The following is a 24,416-nucleotide window of genomic DNA, read 5'->3' as shown; positions in this document are numbered from 1 at the left end:
TGGTTATTGATATAAATTAAGTCCCTAAAATACTCGGCTATGGCAACAACCCAACACACAAAACTTTACGTACTATGAAGAGAGAACGTGTGTTCCTTCCAAATTCAAAAGACAGATAACCACAATTGCCTGAATTCCCAAAACATTTATCTAAATCTGTATCTGATTATTCAAGAGAAGGCCAATGAATCACCAAAAAAAAAAAAAAAACTATACTTGAGTTAAGGATTGCTCTGAAACTGACTTTGTAAGCAGCGCTGGACAATCTGGGCCTCATCCTGCGTGCAGCCCAAATGAGGCTGCATCACAGAGACCCCAAGATCCTAGCCAACTTCCATACTATCAATTGTGGCAATATCCCATCACAGTTTTGAGTTATCCTTTTAGATCCTTAAAGTCTGTGAATATGAAATTTATGACAGCAAGGTGACATAGTCACCCGAGGACGTTCGGGAAGGTAACAGGTTCTCTGGTGACCCCAGAACAGTCATCAGGTGTTGTCCTTCACATATTATCAGAGCATTTCCCACTCTGGGTAAAACCTAAAATTCTGTCAGGTCTCTTTGTTGTCTCTTGGTTCGTATGACCAACAGCAGGAGTCAGTGGCTTTGGGGGATCATTTTCCAAAAGAGAAGCCACTTGACAAAATCTCTTCCTTTCTCAGAAACCCTGTGAACAGACCCGGGGAGCCTCACCAAGTGACAGTGCAGCCACCAACTGAGTCACTGGCCCATGACCATGTTGATGGGACACAGAACCAAACTCTTCCTCAGCCGGATTTCACATGGACCCCAGACTTCCTGCTCCTGCATTAATAAATGAAGTCTACAGGCCATTCTTGAACCTTGAAGCTCGAGGCTGCCATTTTCTCCATTGTCCTCTTGAAGTCAGACCAGGAAGAGGAATTCCTCGGGCATCTGGACAGAGACAAACTCCTGGAGACACTGAAGTGGCCTCTCATGCATGCGCAGGTTTTGTTTGGTTTTAATCCCAATAATTTAATCTTCTACCCGTAAAGGCAGCTATTGAAGCTACACGAATTCGGTAGCTAAATTGGTAAAGATCCAGAGATGAACTGGAAGGCAATACAAGACATAGCAATGGCCCAGCACTAGATATGCCTTGCTTCCTAATCTCAGTAACAGAAACACATGCACTCCAGACTCCAGATGACCTGAACTGAAAACCAAACTATTAGGAAAAAAGCTGCTATAGCCCAATCAACAAACTGCATAATGAAGTGACTGTCCTAATACCCTATGGGCTCCTGAAGACCTGGGAATGGGTTTTCTCTTGTGTTGTCTGCAGATCATCCTGGCTGCTCTGCTGGCCCCCCACCACAGTGTCTGCAAGAACACCAGTCCACAGCCAGGAGATGGGGCAGAGCCCCATCATCAGATGAAACCTGGCCCGGCTAAGTTCTGCTCTCTTATCTGCAGCTTGGAAGAAGAGTCTCTTCTAAAGAGGAGAGAGGCAACTGATGGCAGCTCTTCATAGATCTAATGCCACAGTCCATCTCAGAAGAGGCAAAGCAAAACAATAAATTAGGATGGCTCACCAATACACATGCACATTCCTACCTGCTATCAAACATCCTTGGTTGGGAACCTCACAACTGTTAGTCTTAATTGCTACTTCCAGATCAGCAACGAGTGCACTGAAAAATACCATGCCTACCCTGCAAAGTTCATCTATTTTAAACCATCTTTCAGATCCCTCCTCTAGGTTGGGGGCCATCGTAATTATAGCTAGTTAAGTCCTAACTCTGACACACACACACAAAAAAAGTTCTCAGAAACAAATGACCTCTTTTTAGAAACCCAAAACCTTCATTACCAACCTTAGATTATCAGAGTATAATAACAATAACTCTGACTATGGCTAGGCGAAAACAGCGCAGCAGTTGATAGTCTTTAGGTGTTTAGGAAGGCATTTAACCACACAGGACACAGAGGAGCCAGAGCTGGGCCAGGGTATAGAGTTGGCTATATGCAGAGCCTGTATGTACCCCAGCTAAGGCAGCCTTCTCACACGTTCCCAGCCCCAGGCAATGACTCAGCGTGGACTGTGCTAGCAGAAAACCAACAGAAAGGGTCTGCGCATGTGCAGAGGATCCGTAACGAAGGGGCTGACAAAGCAACTCAAGCTATGAGCGACGCTCCTCGGGATGCACTGTTTGGATTCTCATGGCTTATGGTGGCTGCCGGGACACCAACCCTCTCTTCCGTGGCGTTCACAGTCAGCGGCTCTTTTTTTCACTTACGGCCCAGTTTCCAACCTCTCCATCTCTTAGGTAATCTAGTTAAAAACTCCACCTACTCCATCCTAATTCTAAATCAGGGGATGAAGTACGAACAGTTTATGGTAAGAAAACTTAGATGGCCTCAATTCAAATCCCCTGCTCTGTCGCGCATCAGCGGTGTAAAATGTTCAACAAGAAATTCCTTATCCGTATATGGACAGGAAGATACATAGCATCCGCGCCATACTTCTGGTTGTTGTGGCATATGAAGAAATGTAAATGTTGCCTAATTGGCCCTCAGTACACGGAAGGCATCATCACTCAGAAACATATCTATCATTTAGAGTGCTTGTGTTGGCAGATCCCTTTAATTATTTAATTATTATTTTATCTTGATGGTTTTATTGTTTGTTTGTTTGTTTGTTTGTTTTGGCAAGGCCTCATGTAGTCAGACCGGCCTTCAAATTCTGCACGTTGCTTAGGATAGCCTTGAACATTTGATACTAATGCCTCCATCTCCATCTCCTAAGTATGTGCCAACATATCAGGTTTTATATGATGCTGGGAATCAAACTCAGCGCACTGTGCATGAGAGACAAGCATTCTACCAACATAGCCGAGTTCCCCCCCCCAACACCCCTAAGTTAGATCCCCCTCTTGAGAATTTTTTTCTTAAATTTCAATTTTCATTTTGTAATTTACCTTGAATATTTTGCCTGTTTGTCTTGAATATTTACATAGGTATTGTTTCCTCTTAAATTTCAGAAGCGCATCTGTTCTCACACAGATGGTAGGGTACAAGAATATCAGACATAGCCTCGTCTTTAAGGAAAATTACCTGATTCCTCCACACAGCAAAGAGTCATCATATGCAGCCTACCAGTTCTGAGTGTAGGGATTATGGAAGAGGGCCAGGCCAACAGTCTCTTTTCCTTTGGTTAGTGCAATTAAGCGGTGTAAATAAGATTTGACAGGGCTATTTCTATTATTGAGGATGGGGAAAAAATAACCTGTTTTCAAATGCCATGGCAACAATTGATATGCTAATTATAAATAATTTATCCATTCCTTACATAGCCTAAGGACATAAAAGGAATGGCTTCCTTTCATTAAATATTCCATAACATTTAAATCTTTCACTTCCTTAGACAGGTCTTCCTCCCAATTATCTCAAATTAGTGTGGTTCAATCCCAGTTAGATGGATTACACTGTCAGTGGAACATTTTATATATACAGCAAGTCACACCTGACAAAGGCTTAATTCAATGATCAATTTTTCTTGACTACGGCTGGCAAGGAGTCCTGACTGTCCTAAGGAAATAGCCCTTTACGATGACAGAATCCCATTCGAATTATTCTTAAGGCCACATTAGAAGTAAACTCGGGGGTGACTTGGTTTGAGAATTTTCACCTCAGTTGGATCCCCTTTCTGGGTATTTAGAATAACTCACACATGGCACCTTGATAATGTTTCTCTACCAAGGACAAACCTCCAAAGATAGTGTCCCAGTAGCTTCATCTGCAGGTCTTATATTCGAGGAGAAGGGACCACCCACATTACTCTAGGTCCAGCTACATACCAATGTCTGCTTTCCCACCTTCTCTTCAGGCCACTGTACATGCTAGATAGACATTCTTCCAACACACCCCTGTTGCTGTCCCGGTCTTGAGAATTTTATAAAAAAAAAAAAAAAACAACAAAACCCTAACTCATACAAGTTGGAGGCCACCAAAACTTCACACACACACACACACCCTCAGCTGACCAGTGTCTTCAGAGTGACTTCAACACCTCCTCCTGTCTCCTCTTCCAATTCTCCCGGTGGATAAAGATTTTGTGCTTCAGTCACGCTGGACATGGTTTGCCCCAATCCTCACACCCATTCTCTGCCATTCTTCCTCTTGGCTACTTGACCTAGATCCGCCTGTGTCAGGGTTACCTCTCTGTAACTGCAAATCCCAGCACGCTACACCCCTACTTAAAATTCTTGGGTGACATTTTATACTTAGAACAAAATTACACAGCCAGGGCTATACAGAGAAAAACCTTGTCTCGAAAAACAAAAACAAAAACAAAAAATTACAGCTCCCAGCTTAAAATACAAGGTTCTTCTCAATTCTGGCCTCTCCTTCCTTGTGTCTTTCATCTCTCACTACACCTAGCTAGCTTCCAAAGGGACAGAACTACTCATTGGGAAACCTCCTGTCCCCTACAGCTCTCCCCCACCCCCACCCCCCAATCTGTACAGTCCTTACCTTGCAGGGATGACTCTAGTGAGCCTATGACACTGCCTCAGAGAGCTCTGCACCCCTCCTCTCCTCCACTAGCTCTGCTGAGCCCTACAGATCCATGACATCACCCACTCCTAACTCTTCCTCGCCCTAGTCCCCAGCCCTGCAATTGTTTCCTATGAGTCTCCAGGAAGTTGTGGGCTTCCAGAATCTAAGTACAGATGTCAACCCTCTGGAGGGACATGCAGATCAAGGTCCTCCTCTGCAGGCACCGATCCTGGCTGATGGGACAGTAAAGACGTAATAAACAAAGACACTGGGAAGCCCGCAGTCGGAGACGATGGCAAAACCAGTGGCTCACAGACCCAAAATTACCTAGAGAGTGTTTAAAAACATAAAGTTCTGGGCCTCGTCCCAAACCTACAAACACTTGGAGAATGAGGCCAAGACGTGCGCCTGCTTAACAAGCTCCCTGGATGACTGCAGAAGGAACGGGGCCGACGCTGGTCCCCAGATGGTGTCTAGGAACTGCAGTCTACACAGAACGTTCCTGCCACAGCTATTTCCTGCTGCGTGCAGCAAGGAAGGCAAGGACAGGGACGACTCAGTGCTGCCGAACAGAGCCTAAGGATGTCACCCCACACCGCCTGAAGCCGGTCGGTGAGGCTTTGGGACTCTGCAGAGTGACACATTTTGGTTTTGGCAGTATAGTCCATGGTCCTAAGCATCTTTCAAGTGATTTGAAGGCAAGGGCACAAAGGCTTGCTTCTTCATATCCTTAAGTTGTAACACCACCTCATGACTCGCACTGTAAATGGGGATCAAAGTCAAATAATTAGAAGTTAATTATGCCTATGGTAGTTTGAATAGGTACAGCCACACACCCCATAGATTAATGTTTGAATGTTTGGCCCATAGGGAGTGGCACTATTAGGAACTGTGGCCTTATTGAAGGAAGTGTGTCGCTGTGGGGGAGGGCTTTGTGGTCTCTTATGCCCAAGCTCCACCCAGTGTGGCACACAGTCCCCTTCTGCTGCCTGCAGATCAGATATGTAGAACTCTCAGCTCCTTCTCGAGCACCATGTCTGCCTGCATACCACCATGCTTCTTGCCATGATGATAATGGACTAAACCTCTGAAACTGTAAGCAAGCGTCAGGTAAATGTTTTTCTTCTTAAGAGTTACTTTGGTCACGGTGTCTCCTCAAAGCAATAAAGCCCTAACTAAAACAATACCCATATTTAAACACACCTTTCATTAAAAAAAATAAGAAAATAATGATCAAATAAAAAATAAGCCCTTTCTCCTAGTTCTATCTTCTACCATGGTCGTCCTTACTGGGCAACTAAAGCCTTTCTATGAAGAAACAGTGCCTATACCTATTCCTCTGTGTGTGTGTGTGTGTGTGTGTGTGTGTGGAGCGCCTGAATATCACAGCATGTGTGAGGAGGTCAGAGGTCAACCCTGCATGTCAGTCCTTGCCTTCTTCCAACTTGATTGAAATAGGGTTTCACCATTGAGCATACCAGGTCACCTTCTGGGGACTTCTGTCTCTGTCTCCCATCTCACCACAGAGCCCTAAAATTACAGACACTGACTCAAACTCTCACATTTGCAGGGCAAGAGCTTAACCTTCCACTGAACCTCAGTCCAAAGAGGCATTCTTGTTTTGTTTTGGGTTTTGTTTTTTCGAGACAGGGCTTCTCTGTGTAGCCCTGGCTGCCCTGGAACTCATTTTGTAGACCAGGCTGGCCTTGAACTCAGAAATTCGCCTGCTTCTGCCTCCCAAGTGCTGGGATTAAAGGCGTGTGCCACCACTGCCCGGCTCCAAATATGCGTTCTTATGGTAGGTTGCTGAAACTGCACACCCATCGCATCTAGAGAATATGATGTTCTGTGATGCTGACATCTGAGGGATGGATTGGAAGCTGTTGGCTGTAATGTAGAATGCTGCGATAGCTGCGAAAAGTTTGGTGAGACCTCACAAAGAAGGAGAGTTTCTTAAGAGCCAAGCTTTCTAAGCTATTTGAAAGAATTAAAAACAAGGTCTCAATCTAATACTCTCTGAATAACAGTATCTGAGTCAAAATGTTCACTGGAAGATGAATGTTGTGTGCATCCACAAGATAATAGAATATTATTTATCCTGGGGGAAAAAAAGGAAAAGAAATCTGAGGAGGTAGAGCATCATTGAACTTTCAGGATGTGACACGAAGTGGAATAAACCAGTCACAAATAAATACTATATGATTTCACACAGAAGTGCTTCAGTGAGGTATCAGTGACGCAAATCCACAAAGACACGACAGCAGTTGTTAGGGACCAGGAGGAAGAAAATGAGAAAATAGTGTCGAAAGCATATTTAAAAATAGGTTTACAGGGGGCTAGGGAGATGGCTTAGTGGTTAAAAAGTACTTCTAGGGGACCCGGGTTCAGTTCCTGGGACCCACGTGGCAGCTCAGCCCGTAACTCCAGTTCCAGTGGACTGGTACACACACGAGACAAGCACATACATGCAGGCAAAACACCAATATACACAAAGTAAAATTTAAGCTAGGTTGACAGAATTAAATATATTTTTACTTTAGGGACAACCTATATTTTTCAAAAGAGCAGGGCACAGGGACCTTACAGGGTCTTCCCGCTCATAGGAAGTTGGGGGTGGGAAGTAGTGGGTGGATATGACTAAAACACATTGCATAAATGCATGGAGTGTTCAGAGTGTACAGAAAAATATTATTTCTTTAAAAGTCTTCTAATTGGAACACTATGCGTCTTGCATATTGTTGAACACCCCATCCCACCTTACCCAGCTGAGGCTTGTAAGTCCCTAACTCCACCTTTTTTTTAAAAACTTTTTAAAAATATTATTTATGCTATGTATATGAGTACACCGTAGCTGTCTTCAGACACACCAGATGAGGGCATCAGATCTCATGACAGATGGTTGTGAGCCACCATGTGGTTGCTGGGATTTGAACTCAGGACCACTGGAAGAGCAGTGAGTGCTCTTAACTACTGAGCCATCTCTCCAGCCCCTTATCTTTTTTTTAAGATACAAATTACTAATCAGAGTTGCCTCAGCAAATCATCAGACATAAAACAATTACACAAAATTCAAAGAAGGAACATGAAGATAATTTTAGATTCTACTCTTGAGAAGTGGAACACAAGTGAACTTGACCTTTTTACACAGTGACCCCCTTGACCTTAAAGCTTAAACTTTACAAAAATCATAAGTCATGTGTTTTTTTAGTTAAGACCTATCAACTTTGTATTTTATCTCTCCAATATTTTTGTTTATAGAGAATTTAAATATTAGTAGAAATAAATAATTTCAACTACTTTTACTTAAAATTTGAGGAATTTTTAGAAAATATATGACTAAAACCTTGTGCCTATTGTTAGGTTTGCTGAACAGCGGGGGCTGGGGTGGGGGGGGGTAAGGCTCGGTTTCTGGATTCCTTTCAGTGCTATATATTTCAGGGAACTTATAGGTTCTAGATTTTGCAGAAGTTTTTACCAACCCCTCCCCGCCCCCGCATTCTGTTTGCATTCACCCCCGTTACCAAGGGGAACAAAACTCAGCCGCCCATTGCTGAGAAACTCTGGGGACTTCGAACTAAGAAGAGTTTTCTCTGATGGAATCACTGTCTTACAAGGAGTCACAGGCACAGCCCCCACCCCCCACCCGAAGTGAAGATTTCATAATACACATTTAGTGTAATATATTCTAAGCCAGTTAACTGATTGGCAAAGACATCATTCATTTATCCACTCTTAGCCATCTATAACGTTATCACTCTATATCATCTAGGATTCACCCAGATCCCTATTTTATTAACTTCTTGATTATGTTGGATTTAATCTTATCTTCCACCTACAGGCCTACACAAGGCCTTCTTTGCCTGATAACGTCATCATGAATTACAGCATCAGGTCCTGTCAGCTCCCTCAGTGATTTGGCCTGTGGTTATCTTCAGAGTGTACACTCAGTCACAATGCTTCCAAAAACCCGTGGCAGAAGTTAAGGCTACGTTCAACCTTTTTCTTTCGTCGTTTTCACGGCCGAAAGACTCAAGAAGAGTACAGAGAAAATATAAGGCGGTAGAAGAAAATGTGTGTTGCCTCGGAAGACGACGGCTCAGAGGCTGCTCGCTGTAAAAGCAAGAGAACCTACCTGAGCTTAAGTCCACACACCCATATAAAAAAATCTGGGTATGGTCATGTCTATGCCTATCACCCCATCTCTGAGAGGAGGGGAGTGGAGACAGGAGGATCATGGGTGAGTGGGTGACGGCCACCAGCTTAGCTCCAAACTCAGCGGAAGAGCCTGACAAAGGAATGAGGTGAGGTGAGGGAAGAGAGCATCCCCTCGGTGCCTCTTCACCTTCCGAACGCTGCGACCCTTTCATGTGGCCCCTCAAGGCGTGGTGACCCTCACCCACGAAAGCAAGCATTTTTTCTTGCTACTTCATACCTGCAACTCTGCTACTGTTTCAAATGATTCAAATATCTGGTATGCTAGATGGTCATAGGTGACCTCTGTGGAAGGGTCATTTGACCCCAGATTGGGACGGACCCACAAGGTGAAAACCACTGCCCTACCTTGTCCTGTGGCCTCTGCATGCAACACAAGGTACAAGCACTCACAAAAAACAACGGTACACAAACATAACACACAAACACACCACATTCACACATACATACATACATACACACATTATAAATATATATTAAATCATACATAATATATAATGAATACAAAGAAGAAAATGTTTGGCAAGTGAACACGATTAGGAGTTTACACCAGAGTATACATTTACTTGGGAACACTTTCAGTCGAAGTTGCGCATGTGGCTGTCAGGCACCTTTGTGCTAAACGAGTTAAGACCTAGGACTTGAGCAAAGTGATCTCCCCGAGGAATCAGGGCTAGCCTTTGTGAGTGACAGCCGTGATAACATCAAGCCAATTAAGGCATCGGAGGAGCTCACGAGGTGATAAGAAGAGGAAAGGCAAGAACAGCTCCCCACCCCACCCCTGACAGCTCCGCCTGGGCTCCACTACTCCAAAGAGAAGACAGGACGATCCACCGAACTCCTGTGGGCTGGAGAAAGGTCATTCTCCAATAACGTACATAATTATTGAGGTTAAAATTCATTAAGACAGGTACAGAACAACCTTAAAATCTGCTCCTCTCAATTCAACACAGGCTTCTTGAGTGGAATCTAGCCCACTTCACCCACCTTAAAGGAAGTACAAAGTAGAAAGCTTGGAGAATAAAAAGAGTTCTATTTAAAATAAAATAACAACTTAATTCCGGACTGGGAAGATGGCTCTTAAAGTAAAGTGTATGTAGAGCAAATAAGAAGTCCTGAGTTCAAATCCTCAGAACCCACATAGGATAGCCCAGGCCTATAACTCCACTGCTGGGAGAGGGTGGAGACAGATATCCCAGGGGCTCATCCAAAAAGGTAGGCTCCAAGCACAATTAGAGACCTTGTCTCCAAAGAGATAGTGGTGGGACTAGAGAGTTAGGGGCACTTAGCGCTCTTACAGAAGAGTGGAATTTAGTCCCACCATACACGTAGGCTAGCTCAGAACCTCTTGTATGTATCTCCAGGCCCAGGGCACCTTACACTCTCTTCTGGCCTCCAAGGGCATCTAAATGTATGTGTGCACATGTGCAATATACACATTCATGTGTGCACACACACATATATACAAACATACACAGAGATATAAATAAATCTTTTTTCAATATGACAGAGAATGATAAAGGAAGACACCTTATACCAACTGGCCTGCACATATATGCACAGGGAGGAATGAGCCCACCTACACATACGTGGACACACACACACCAAACGAACACATGACCTTTCAAGTTAATTTTAGCATTGTTTAGACATAAAGTCTCAGCTGAACGTTGACGATTAAAGGTGTGCTGTGGGCATGCTTGAGAGTCAGCACTCTGTGTGCGTACGTACAAAGCCTCTCGTTGGTCCTACTGAAAACACTCACTGGTGGCTGCCATGCAGGCTTGGTCTGAGGCCTCAGTGAGGTAATGGAATTGCACTGCCTGGTAGATGTACGCTGTAGATGGGGTACTCATAAAAAGTAGGTCGCTGTCTCGGGAGCAATGTGAATAAAACATGAGGAGTCTGTCTGGACACCTAAACTTTGTTTTATAAGGGATGACGTAGTCAGACTGAAGGAAACCGGAGGAGGCCTTCTGACCCCAGGTGCTGCCAAGACTTAGCCAAAGCTTCCAAGAACCTGTCTCCCAACAACCTGCCTCCATGACAATTCGCAGCTGTTAGCCACACCTCCGATTAAACCTGCAGCATCAGTTCCAACCAAAGGACCAATGCATTGCTAGGAGCCTTCCACAGAGGTGGCTGAGTTTTGTAACCCTGGGCAGATCCATCAAAAGTGAGAAAATGCACTTGGTTTAAAGGAGAGACAGCGCTAGGCTTTCCCTCCAAGTGGGCCTTGGGAAAGAAGACCTTCGTCTCCTTTTTCAGAGTGAGTTTCGGTGAGACCCAATTTTGTTGCATATGGAAATGCATACACACAGTCCAGTTCCCACCTCCAAGGAAGCTTTTTGCTTTCTTTACCCTCCCTCCCTCCCTCCCTCCCTCCCTCCCTCCCTCCCTCCCTCCCTCCCTCCCTCCCTCCCTCTTTCTTTCTCTCTCTCTCTCTCTCTCTCTCTCTCTCTCTCTCTCTCTCTCTCTCTCTCTCTCTTTCTTTCTTCCTTTCTTTCTTTTTTCTTTTTTTCTGCCTTTACCTTCTACTAAAAAGTCAAAATAAACATCTCAGGTTAAACTGCACCTGACTAAATGATTATTAAGTGAAGTCCAGTTCCCTTGGACTCAGATTTCACAGGAATGTTGACTTCATAGTGATCTGGATCATTTTTTCCTAAGTTGGAAATCTGAGAACAAGGAGCCTACTTAGATAAATGACTAATTCTGTGGGCTTCCTTAGATCATGTATCAAAATCAATGTAAAATGGAATATTTGATTTCTGATCAAATAGAGTCGGTGTAAGAGGCTAAGAATCTGACTTAAGTAGACCCCTGACCTTGGTCTGACCTTGGACAAGTTGGCTGTTGCACCCTCAGCTGTGAAGAACCAAGGAAGACCCAGGTCTGCATAGCTGTGTTCCAAAGGATCATAAACAGCAGGACCTTACCCTGCACCGGGGGCCCTGCCAGCTCTCTCCCATGCCTTTAATCCACACAGAAACTCCCTCAAATATCACTGTGTTCTCAGTTTATAGATAAAGAAATTAAAAGTAATCTGAATACATAACTTGCCAGTACTGTACAACTAGTAAGTGGATACCAGGGCACCCGATGCAACTGTTTAACTTGCTTTTTTCTTCTTTCTCTTTGGTGTGTGCATGCATGTGTGTGTGCATGTGTGTGTGTGTTCACCTGTGTGCAGGCACACGTTTATGTGCATGTGTGAATGTGCATGTGAAATATGCAGACAGGGGCCTGACACTGACATCCAGAGGCTTCCTTGACTGATTATGTATATTAATTCCTTGAGGCAGAGTCTCTAAATCAAACCCAGAGCTTGCTGATAAACTAGTCTCAAAAGGCAGCTTGCTCGGCACTCAACTACTCTGGCTTCCAAGGGCCAGGATTACAGTCAGGACCCCATACCCAACCAGCATTCATTCTTAGGATTCAAAGCTGGTCCTCACACTGGTGCTGCAAGTGCGCTAACCACTGGGAAGTCTCTCCACTTCTGCTGATTTTGGAGCCTTCGCCCACAGATGAGGGAAAATCCACACAAATTCTGATTCTCTTTACTCTTCCACTTAAGATTCGATCACTTTCTCTAGAAGACTTCTAAACTTTTTTTTAAGTCTATCAACATATGTCCTTTGTCTACACTGTAAAGAACATGTTGATAAACATGGGGGAAATGTGTCCAAATACTTCTTTCAAGTATTTGGAAACCAATTTAAAGGAAAGTTCAGGTGATGTTCCCTGGTTTCCTGGGGATCTATCTCTGTTACAGTCACAGATATGAACATCTGATCTGAAAGGATGTTTTCTTTTAGGCGGTTGGTGGGTGGAGTCAAGAAGATGAGTTTGGTTTTCAACATTGTCAAAAGATCTATATGGGATTGGTTTTTTGTGTGTTTGCTTGCTTGCTTGCTTGCTTTTTCCACAAACAGAGGCTCCACCAGTTCAGCCTAGGGACCATAGACACGGCTCCATCTTCCCTGTTTGCCCGTTAGGCTCAGAGAGTGCAGCAGGGTGACAAATACCTACAATTACACAGCAAGGTCTTCACACCACTCCTGGTCGCTAACTGTGCCTCGGGTTAAAGAGAGATTTGGACTCCTAATCCATTCTGTGACTGTCAGGAATCTGAACGAGACTGTGTGTCTTCCTACTTATACATGTAAACTATTAGCTACTAAGGTTCTAAACCTAAAATAGAGGGGTCACACAGGAAAACGATGACCCAATATATAATGCTCACATAGATGTACAAGGATACTATGGGAACACAAACTAGCACTTCAAAAACAACCAGGCTTCCTCTAGGACAGTGGTTCTCAACTTTCCTAATGACGCGGCCCTTCAATCAAGTTCCATTTGTTGAGGCAACTCCCAACCATAAAGATTATTTTTTGTCACTTCATAATTGTAATTTGCTACTGCTATGAAATGTACATATCTGATATGAAGGATGTCTGATATGCAACCCCCGTGACAGGGTTGTTCAACCCCCAGAGGGGTCTTGACCCACAGGTTGAGAGCCACTGCTCTAGAAAAATCCAAAGCACCAAGAAGTCACATGAGAAGCAGGAGGGGCTATCATCAGACATGTAACAAAAGCCTGGAACGGTTCCAAAAATAAGAGCAACATTGATGCAAAGTAAAAACCAAAATTGTATTTGTTGTATAGTTTCCATGTAATTCTTTCTTTAGAACAAGTCTTAGGGTTTAAAGTGAAGTGACAACTGCTGATGCTACTGTCTAACTCTAAGTGGATGGATCCTTAGTTACAAGCAAGCACAGGTCAGCAATGGCTCTCTAAGAAACAATAATAAACAACAGCAGATCCATACCTTTAAGGAATCAGACTTTGTTCTAAGGGCTTCATGCATATGACTTCACATAATTCACCCCATACCCGATGAGCAGGTACCATTATTATTTCCATGTTTCAAGACAGGGAAACTGAGGTCCTAGGAAAACAGCTAACATATCTGCTTACTCACAGAGTGGTAGGAAAGCTCTCCGGGCCTGCCTCTAAGCCCTAACTCACAGAGCCAACAGCCTCTCAGAAAAGCACACTGTTCAAGTATATTAGTGACTCATAGGTGACCAGGCATGGTGGAAAAGTCAGGCTGGGAACCCTGAAGACAGAGACACTTGATGAAGGAAAAGGCCCTCATCAGCAGTTACAAAAGAGCAGCTGGCATCACCAGCACAGTCACGGGGACACAAACTACCAAGGGCTATCACTACCTTGGGATGGAGAGGAGAGGAGAGGAGAGGAGAGGAGAGGAGAGGAGAGGAGAGGAGAGGAGAGGAGAGGAGAGGAGAGGAGAGGAGAGGAGAGGAGAGGAGAGGAGAATCGTGCAGCCATTGAGCATCTCCATAGAGAAGACAGACTCTGCCTAGTACCAATGACCCAATGGTAGGCAGATCCATGTCCTAAAGCCCCTGTAACAAGTAACACAAAGTGTAGCACAGAGCAAGAGAAAAAGATTCTGATTCCTAAAGTTGGATTACAGACACCTGTAAGCTAGTTCCTTCCAGGACACTGGGGAAGAATACATCCTGGCCTCTTTCTAGCTTCTGATCGTGGCTAGCAATCACTTGGCTTATGGATACTCCCGAATCCGCCCCTAGAGTCACATGATGCCTCCTCCCCTCTGGAACTCTTTTCTTCTATTTACATATTGGGTGCACAGCCCACCCTACTTAGCACCTCAACAAGACTACATCCACACCTTCTTCCACATATGGTCATATCCACAGGCACCAGAGGTTGGAGCTTGAATGGATATTTTGGAGAGACTTATCAAACACATATCAGCTGGGGGCTATGACAGAGCTAAAAGTGACACTCAAATGTGGGGAAACGAAAATGACCGACACACCTCAGTCATCGTGACGGGCATCATCCCACTTACTGAGCAAATCATTTCAAAGCAAGAAGTGAGTGCACAAGAAGCAGTGGAGATGCTATTAGCTCTTCTAGAGGAAGAGATCAGACAGGAATGTGCATCAGGGCTGAGGCAGGATGTTAATTGCCAGACAATCCCTCCTTGGGAAACTGTGGCCATCAGAAGAATGAGACCAGGCATCCGTCCTCTACCCGAATGCCTGCAGGCATCTGCCAAATATCTCTCTTTTATCTTCAAAAAGAGAAAACTTGGCCTGGAGGAGTCGTCTTGGATTAAAGTAGAAAGATGAATGGAGTTTTTTTTTTTTTTTTATAAACTGTGAGAGTGAGTTACCTAAGCCGTAATTTTTCCGCCGAATAGGTATATGACAGATGTTTGAAACATACATTATTTACATAGCTGGTCTCTTCTTTTGTGCAGTCACTTGCGTGACTCTCCTCCTTTGCAAACCTGCCTTACAGATACCCAAGGCATGCTCCTGCTGTCAACAAAACGGCTACTGAATCCATGCAAACACCAATATCACAAGCCTAAGAATCACACCAGACGTCGGTTCTAAAGGCCAGGGGGTAACCTACAAGCAGTGCTAAGGATGCTTCTCCAGGCTTTTGAAAAGCCAAGGAAAACTCAGTCCGTGAAATCCAGTTGACCCTCCATCTGGCGGAAATAAAAATAACTGAAGCCACCTAAAAAGCCGACCAGAGTGTACATAAAAGCCAGGCTATTCTGGTGTTCTCAACTGCTCCTCGGCACAGATGACGACCTACAGCCCTCGCACCTCCTCTATGCACAAGCGTGCCTAAAGGACCTCCTGGCTCTGGGAACGCATCTGTTCGACCAAAATAGAACTCATCATCTGTTCCACTGTCCCCGGCTTCCTGATCGTTCTGATCGTCTTCAGAAACAACATCTCCACTCATCTTTTTAAATTGGTGTAGATTTGTTATAGAAAGCAATGGAGGATTTCTGTGACAGTTTTAATCCAGGATATCATGTTCCTTAACCACACTCACTCATTACCCTCTCCTGTGACCCCTCTCACTGGTTCCCCATCCCAAATGATCCTTCCATTTTCATGCCGTGTGTGTGTGTGTGTGTGTGTGTGTGTGTGTGTGTGTATGTATACACACTCTAGACTCCACATATGAATAAAAACGCCTGTGCTTTTCTAGGCCTGGCTTCTCTCACTTATTGAGGTAAACTCCAATTCCACCCATCCTCCTGCAAACCTCCTCTTTCTTTACAGCTAAATAAAGCCCCCACTGTGAGTGTACACAGTGTGTCTTCTTTACCAGTCATGTTGTCGGACAGCTAGGTTCATCCTATAACTTGGATGCCAAGGACAGCGTTGCACTGAGACAGATGAGCAGATATCTCTGCAGTAGGCTGATCTGGATTCTCTAGGTGTGTTCTCAGAAGAGGTATAGTTGGATCACGGGGTTCCACTGCTGGATTTTTGACGAACCTCTGTGCTCCTTTCCATAGTGGCTATACCGGTTTTCATTCCCACCAGCAAGGTATAAGGGTGCCTTTTATTTTCTTTTACTTCTTAAAACCAACAAGTTCCAAAGACTAATCCACTCCCCCATCTGCCAGGTCCTCCCTTGCATCTTCCTCCCATCCCTCCCTCCTTGGCTTATACAAGTTCTGGTTCAAGTACACAGCTCCCGTGACAGTCAGGCCTATGCGTTCTTCGCAGCTGGTTATCTGGTTAAATGCTTTGAGCCAAAAAGAGTCATAGTCTCATTTTAATGGGGATTAGAAAAAAATATAATTATCAAGCGAAACCTGCAGTTTTACAGAAAAGGTGTTTTCTTTTTCATTCACTTCAGTAAACAGTGAGTTGGGTTGAAAGGGAACCTGGAAGGTCCGGGTGAGGTGCTTCTGACTCTGTTGAGAGCTTGGTCCCCATTACAGCAGCATCGTGTGCTAGATGTAACGAGACAACTAGACAAAGGGGTGCTGCTCTGCGGAGGGGATCCATGCCCACTTGGAGGAAGGAAGTTTGGTCAGATGTAATTGGACCTGTTCTCACTACAATGAGCTATTACACAGTGAGGCCAGACCAAATCTTCCCTCCCTTCCACATGTGACCAGCTGTACTGGAGCCCTGGATAAAGGGGTAGAGGGGGAGGGGAAGGGAGAGCAATCCCACAAGGACACTACCATTATGTTATTCAGACCTTACAGTCAGTAGAACTGTGTACCAAATAAACTTCTCAGCCCCAGATAAAACAGCCTAAGACAAGCTGTGTATGGTTAAGACTCCCCCCAAAACATATGGATACAGTGTAGCAAGTCAATGTAGGGAACCATGGTTCTAGGGTTATTTTTTATTTTAAATCATCTACTGCAGGATCACTACGTGGATCCTTCCATGCAGATTTCCAAAGTATTAGACACACATGGTACCCATCTATACTCCACGCCACCACACGTCACCTCGTCTTCAAATGGTTTTTTCACTAGCTCCCTCCAAAAGCCACAAATCTATTACTTGCCTCATAAACTCGGGATTCACCCAAATTCCAAGCTCCTCCCTTGCCTGGTTATGCCATTCTCACATCCCAAAGTTACAATATGATAAACTCCACACAGCATTGTATCTGGCTAATGCCGTCTTCCCCAATCCTTTCCCAATCCTTCTCCTTCTCCATCTCCTGAAATCCTAGCAACTCCTCAAGACCCTAGTAAGCCCTCCCTCCAGTTGTTAACTAGCATCTTCCCCTTCTCTGAACCCTGTTCAGCCTCCACCAATCCAGACTAACTGCTCTACTTGGCTCCTGACTGTATATTCCAACTTCCGATTCCCAAAGGCTCACTCATGAACAGCTACGGCTTTGTTGGATTTTTTTTTCTCCCATAGAAGGAGATGACTCAAAGGTAAGATCTTAAGATTGTATAGTATATAATAAACATACTTGGTAGGATAATATATAGCCTATAGAATTCAAGCTGTAGTTATAAAAGGATGACTCACAACCAGACTTCCAGACATTCTTCCTTTCCTCCTCTTAAGAGAAGTCACTCATCTAAAAGACATCAGAGTCCTGATGTGTGCCAAGCTCAAGGATGCTGGCACAAAAAGGATGTAAATGAAACAGGTGTTGTCAGTTAACAGCTGGCTGTCCGGTAAAGGATGGGACTGGGTGAGCTGGAGGCACAGAACAAAGCTGTTATGATACAAGCAAAAAGCGACTGTCACAGAAAGGATCTGGAGGAAGATAATAAGAAGGGGGGCAATCTGGGCACATTGGGGTGCCCCTGCACCCTCAGCTATGGTGGAGGCTGAGGCAGGAGGGTTGAAAATTCAAGCCAATCCAAGCTATGAGACCTAATCTCAAATTGAATGGGTCAGACAAGACACCTTGACTCTGGAAGCAGAGATGGAATTCTGTCAGACCTGAAGAGGTGGGTAGGCAGGGGAGGGCAGGTTCTAAACAATGTTACAGAAAGTCTGAAACACACATAATGGCTCGAGTTCTGAGCTCCCAGACAGAATAGAAGCACAGGGTAAGGAGGAGGTTGGAAAATGCTGAAAGTCGGAAGACCTTCTAGAGCCAGCAGTCCATACACAACTCAATCCACATGCATGCAAGACATTACAAAGAGAATCAACTTCTCCAGTTTTGCTTTGGGCCAGGTTAAAACACAAAACAAAACAACAACAACAAAAACAAATAATAAAAGCCTTCTGGGGTCCCAAGAAGATTGGCCTAAAGCTGGTCCCTTTGGACAATAACAAAGAAGAACAGAAGATCTAAAGAGCTGGGGTAAAGAGACAAATTTAAAATATTCAAGTAGGAGAAATCAATAGGATTTTCTGGCCAGCTGGTTACACATTCCAACATCACATAAAAATAGTTTGGGGATTTACTACTTAGGGAAAAGTTTATTACATCCTTTATTTTTTAAAAAAAAATTCACCCGCGTCACTTCATTCTTGTGTGACTGTGGCCAGAGTAAATTCAGACTTGACTGTATTCTGCTCTCACTACAACAAGAAACCCACCTTTAGAGCCAAGACATCACGCAGTTTTAAGGCATCTCGCAGTTTTAAGGCCGAGTAACAAAGGCTACGCTAGACTCCAAAGTTTGTGTATGTTCCCAATAGCAAGAACCTAGCCAGATTTGACTCTCAAGCCATGCATTCAGCATAATCAATCTTATGCCAAAGAATGCATGGTAGGCTAATCTACTGCAAATCTCTGGAGGTACAGGGTATTTAGGGCCTCAAATGTCCTGGAGTCATAAACATTCTAAGATTTTGTACAGCATACTCATTTTCTTTTTTCCTTTCTTTTCTTTTCCTTTTTTTTTTTTCAAATAAAAAAAATTCCCAAAGACTGTAGAAGATATTGAAATACCAAGAGAGGTGGCCTTTGTAAACTGCCGGGTGTTCCCTTGGGAAATAATGAATAAAGTCCTTGAACTCCGAGGGTACCATCCCTCCCTTCCACCGGCTTGATGAGAGCAGTCAATATGGGAAGCTGCAAATCAAAACCACTGGAAGAGAAAAGCCAAAGAGGAAAGAGGGAGAAACAGGATGCTATTTATTAAAGCTTGTCACCTGGCCACAATGAGGCACACATTTAACGCAGGGCCTAAGGATGTCAGGAAGCAGGGTCCCAACATGAACACAGCTCGTGCATCGAGAAGTCCAAGGCTCCAGTGTATGGAGAAGGGCAAAGGGCTTTCCTAACGATCAGGTGCTAAGCTCAGAAGTCCAGAGCTTGCTCATTAGAAGACCTCTATAATGGAACTTGGAGCCAAAGGACTCATTACGGACAGAGGGAGGCCATCTGAGTGGCAGGGGACACAGCTGGCTCAGGCAGGCCATGATTAGAACCTGTGTGTCTGTCATCCACTCTCAGGTGTCCTACAGTATGAGAACGTGAGGAATTGGCTCACACTAAAGGGCCCAGAACTAGATTCTGCAAAATGAAAACCAATAAACTAATCGGGTCGGGTGCCAGCCATGTCTCCCCGCTTAATTAAGACCATTAAATCATCACCAGACAAAACCAATCTTCATGTTGCGGATGTCATTTTAGGCTTCTATTTTGTCTTTCTTTTCAAATTCCTTAGGGCCATAGAATGAAACATATTGACTTTCTTCCTTAAAGGCATTACTTAAAAAAATGCAAGAATTGACCTAAAATTTGTGGTCACCATCCTGCTTTCTCATGCATGTGCCAAGCCTTTTACGGGCATGCTCACTAGAGGCTGAAGACTAGGAAAGTTAACTTGCCATCTTGATTGATGGGAGACTCCCCCACCAAAATCCCGGCAGCATTATACAGGGAATATGAAGCACAAGCTACCCTCGGAGGCTTGGCATCCTATGAATGATGTTTCAAAGGATGCTCACACACAAGAACAGGGCAGGCTCTAAAGACTTCGCCCAGGGACCTCTTAAAGCCCTCCAATCATTTCGCAGTGGCCCAGGATCGCAGCCGCCAGTGTTCTGCTCTGGATATTACAGAGTTCCTTTCTCTTGGGGAGTTTGACTCCGCTCTCTAGTTAATACCACCATTTCTATCCAGTGCTAGGAAAATGAGGCAGAATGGTCCCACCGCCATTTGCCCCAACCTTCTCTCCTCTTGGGATGCTGTGCACGTTTTTATATTCAACTTGGTTTGAACAAAAGGCAAGATTCCCCCACTCCTGCCCAGAAGGCACGGTGGGGTAATGAATATGGAAGAGGAACAGTGAACTCTTCTGCGGCCCATGAACTCCCTGGTTGCTAGGAGGCTGGGGACTCTCAGGATTACTTTAGGTTTGATAACTGAAAAGAGACACTGAAAGAAGGCATCGTCTTCATGACCGAAAGGTTCACTTTTCTATGCAGCTGTCTCCTTGCAGGACCTGATCAGCACTCTATGTGTCTGCTCTGACCTTGGAAGCCTACATTTTTATCCTGAAGGGAGCAGAAAAGAACAAGGCCAAAGGTCAAGCCCACTGATATAAATCACATTCGACACTGGTGACTACTTATTACCCGTTAGAAATGGGACTGCCTCACTAAAACTTATAAAGGCCTATACCTCTACTTGAAGCTCCTACTGTGTGCTAGATAGCTGCGCTAAACCCAGGATAGCTATCAGCGTGTGTTTCTTTTAAAATGTCCTGGGATTGTTCTCATTTCCCAAATATTATTTTTTTAATTATTTCCCATAATTTTCATATTTTCTGGAGGGATTTCTAAAAAGTCTCTCCAAGATGAAGCTATTGTAGATTATTTAGCACAAATTTTTTTTTGAAGAGGTTTATCGTGTCCTCTGAAACCAAATAATTTACCTACAACAAAACTCTCCTTGACTGAAAATGGAGTATGGTAACAGGAAATGGTGAGGCCAATGGCTGGGCTAACAAAAGGAAGCGTCAAGGCCTTCAGGTCCCTAAGTCGCTTCATTTCCCAGTTCATGCTATGAGACAAGAAACAAAGGCTCAGCTTGCACCCAGGACAACCAACTTGATACAAGTGCATCCCCTTCACATTCTGTCGGAGGAGCCTCCTCCAAATGATCTCCACGGGTCTCATACAGCATCAGCTTCTAGCACCTCCCACATTCTGAAAGGAGCCAAATTTGGGGGAGGAAATGATAAGATACTCGTCCTCTCGTGAAATCAGCATCCTAAAAGTTACATAGGAGAAAGGACCCACTCCCCTCTCAACGCTCAGACAGAGATTAAGGCATGCCCAATGCCTCAGTATCCATTATTTCTTTCAATGAACACTAGATCTGCTTTGCATTCCATGAACTTGATGACATTTACAATAAAACAGTAAGTAACAGCTCTCCTTCCTAGACAAGACTACGTTTTGTCCAACCCTGCATCCTCAAGAGAATCTAGCAAGACACTGGTCTTGGGGGACACCCCACCAAACGCTGAATGAATGACACAGCTCTCTCCTTGGGTTCCTCTGCTCTCAGCAGTAACTTGATGTTGAATTCAACCACCAGCTGGAAATGGATCATCCTGGGAAGACCACCTGACCATCTGCAGGTGGCACCCGGGATGGAATGAGCGAATCGTGTAAAATTTGAAGCCTCTTCCTCGTGCTCTCAAAGATGTCTCACAGCGCTGGGTAATCATGGACCTCTTTTGCAAAGTCTGAAAGTGTGATCACAAGGAAGCGAAGATGAGACGGGTAAAAAATAGACTCCTCAGGAGTGTGCCTGACATTATTAAAAGAGTCTTGCAGGCTTGTGAGAGAACTGATAGCCACCTGCCCTCCATCAGCTCCGAATTTGGGGTCAATTCTGAATTCTGGGATGGGGGTGGAGGGCAGGAAAGAGAGGTTTGCTGAATGAGGATGCAGTGAGGGAGGGAAGCCTGGAATTAACTAAACTCTCTGTGTACACCAGGCTTATGGGCATGGTGTTCGAGGGTAGAGTTGGATCTAGGTGTACAGTGAATTGACTGGCCATGAGCCTAAAGAATAGAGCAACCACAGCCGCCACTTAAATTACTTAAGCATAAACTATGGTTGTTACTTCCTTTCCAAAGCTGGTTTGTCACAAGAGAGAAAATCCAGGGAGTATGATTGCCAAAATAGCATGCAACATCCTTATGTTGCCTGATTTTGCAATAAAAGGGATAGTTACTTTGATTGAGGCTTTTTCTGGGAATGGAGACGTGGTCACGGTACATTTTTAAAGTGTGAGACACTGACCCCAATTTAAAAGGATTTGCTATTCGGGGAGAAAGTAAGGCTTGACTGTAAGTACCAACCACAAGCTTAAAACAATCTCCCCAGTTAAGACAGGGTTTAGAGTGATTTGGTCTCCACGCTTCCACGACATTGCATTTAAAAGCAAATTCTTTCCAGAATGAAACATTTTTCACACCCTTACTTGTAAGGGACACAAAATGCAAGGTTCGCAGGATTTCCCCCTTCAGCATCCCTGGTCCAGTATCACAAGCCAAGAAGCCAAGCCAGTGAATGGGATTCAAAGAAAACCAGCTCATTCCAGGAGGCTCTGAACAGTCACCGCTTTCTCACAAGAAACCTATTTTTTGAAGCCTTCAATTCTAAGACCATTGTGTTTGCCCTTCCCATCCGGCATGCAAAACACGATACAGCCTCCATTCCATCCACAGCACTGATGCAACCTATGCTAAGTCCACGCGCAATCTTGCGAGCGTTCGGTATGCAAACACACCACGACTCCCTCCCCAAGCTTTCAATGAGCTACGAGGCATAGCTCCTGCATACAAATTGAAACAGCCTCAGACGGACATGGGCAGAGCTTCCCCCTGCCTCGAATCTCCAGAACGGTGCAAAGAACCTGTTCCTTTTTTTAAAGGGGGGGAGGGGGTGTTTAAATATCCTCTAAGCCATAATGCAGGCAGGCACAGGCGAACCTGGTATTGTGGGCAACCCTGGACGAAGGCTCGCCTTTCACAAAGCTCAGGGAAGGCTGCAGCCATCCTATCTCCCTGCAGACCAGATGCTCAGCTCAGTCCCCCTCCCCGATTTTACCTAACGAATAGCTCTCCAACCCCATATTGAGAGGGCCTGCTGTGGATCTTACAGAGGTACAAAATGGTGGATGGGAGCTAATTTTTCCCTGCTCTCCCCATACATAACTCGGCACATCCATCATCGCAGGTTCTCCTCTACCCCAAACCCCCAACTGGCCGCGGCGCAGCGATCACAGGCTGAACCGTGCTTACCAACCTGATGTCATGTAGCCCCTAGAAGCCTGGGGCGCGAAGGCCGCGGGGAAGCGCTTGTGCAGGCGGTAGTCCTTCTCGCTGCGGGACCTCATGCGGTCCGAGGCCCGGTCGGAGAAATCCGAGCTAGGCCAGGCTCGCCGCAAGGTTGTGCTCCGGGTCTTCTTCATGGTGGGGAAGGGCGACCCTGGTGCCCCGATAGTAGGGCCTCAGCGCCAGGGCGCAGCGCGCTGCTTCATCCGTCTACCGAGGCCACGACCCGGGAGGACTCTGCGCACATTTTTTCCCCCAGCCCCTCTTCTCGTCGGTGTCTACACCGCCGGCGGCAGGTCCGGCCCTCCCCACGCCCCCCCACACCCCCACGGAGAAGGCTCGGATTTTACACTCGTCCCACAATGCATTCCACTTCATTTGCAATCCGCCCGGCTTCCAGCTTCCAGATTCCTGGGGGGGAAGGCACGTTGGGAGGCTCGGCGGCCGGGAGGGGGCGGCCCGGGTGGGGGCGCCGAGACTTGCAGCGTGGAAGCAATGGGAGCGCAGACAATGGCCCGATTCAGCGCAGGAGTGCTTAGCCAACTGTGCGCCACAGCACAAAAGACCCAAACAAATGAGGAAGCCGAGGCCTCCGGGGGCCGACCTGGGATCGCACGACCCGGCAGCTTGACCGGTGGGCGGCAGCCCCAACCGCACTAGGAGGCTTCAGCGCGAGGCGTGGGGATGACAGCGTCCGAGTCGCGTCCCCCCGGACCTCCCAGCCGCGAGGGCCGCAGTCCCCGGAGCCCGCTGCCTCTGCTTCTCTCTCGCAGTCCTCGGGAGGCAGTCTTCATTCCAGAGGCTCGAACGGGGGGCGCACGGGAGCACCGGGACCGCCGCTGCGACAACGCAGGAAGAGCCCCGTTGGGTGCTGGCGACCGCGGCGGGGCGTCAGGCTTCCTCCTTCCGAGGCTGGCGGGGGCGCGGGAGGGTGGGGGCGCGTGCCGACACGCGTGGGTCCCCCGCCGCAGGCATACTCTTACTCACGGGCCGCGGTGGCTGCGGAGCCCGGCGATCGGCCCCCGCGCGGGGCCATCGCGGCTCGGGGACAAGT

At 45.7% G+C, this 24,416-nt stretch overlaps 1 protein-coding gene across 5 annotated transcripts in view; it reads right to left on the bottom strand.

Annotated features, from left to right (window-relative positions):
* The window catches only part of Stox2 (storkhead box 2), a 235,392-nt gene that overhangs the window by 85,833 nt on the left and 125,143 nt on the right, over window positions 1–24,416 (bottom strand). The window contains exon 1 of one of the 5 annotated variants that reach the window (XM_021169886.3): window positions 23,334–24,062. The exons of the other annotated variants lie outside the window; for them this stretch is intronic. Coding sequence (XP_021025545.1) covers window positions 23,334–23,499 — 166 coding nt within the window. The 5' untranslated portion in view covers window positions 23,500–24,062. Of the gene's footprint in view, window positions 1–23,333; window positions 24,063–24,416 lie in introns of those variants that run through there. 5 annotated transcript variants of the gene reach the window in all.

Source organism: Mus caroli, unplaced genomic scaffold, assembly GCF_978045245.1.
Source record: "Mus caroli unplaced genomic scaffold, Mus_caroli_1 scaffold_10, whole genome shotgun sequence".
In the NCBI taxonomy this organism is placed as follows: Eukaryota; Metazoa; Chordata; class Mammalia; order Rodentia; family Muridae; genus Mus; species Mus caroli.
This window is presented reverse-complemented; position numbering and strand designations above follow the sequence as displayed.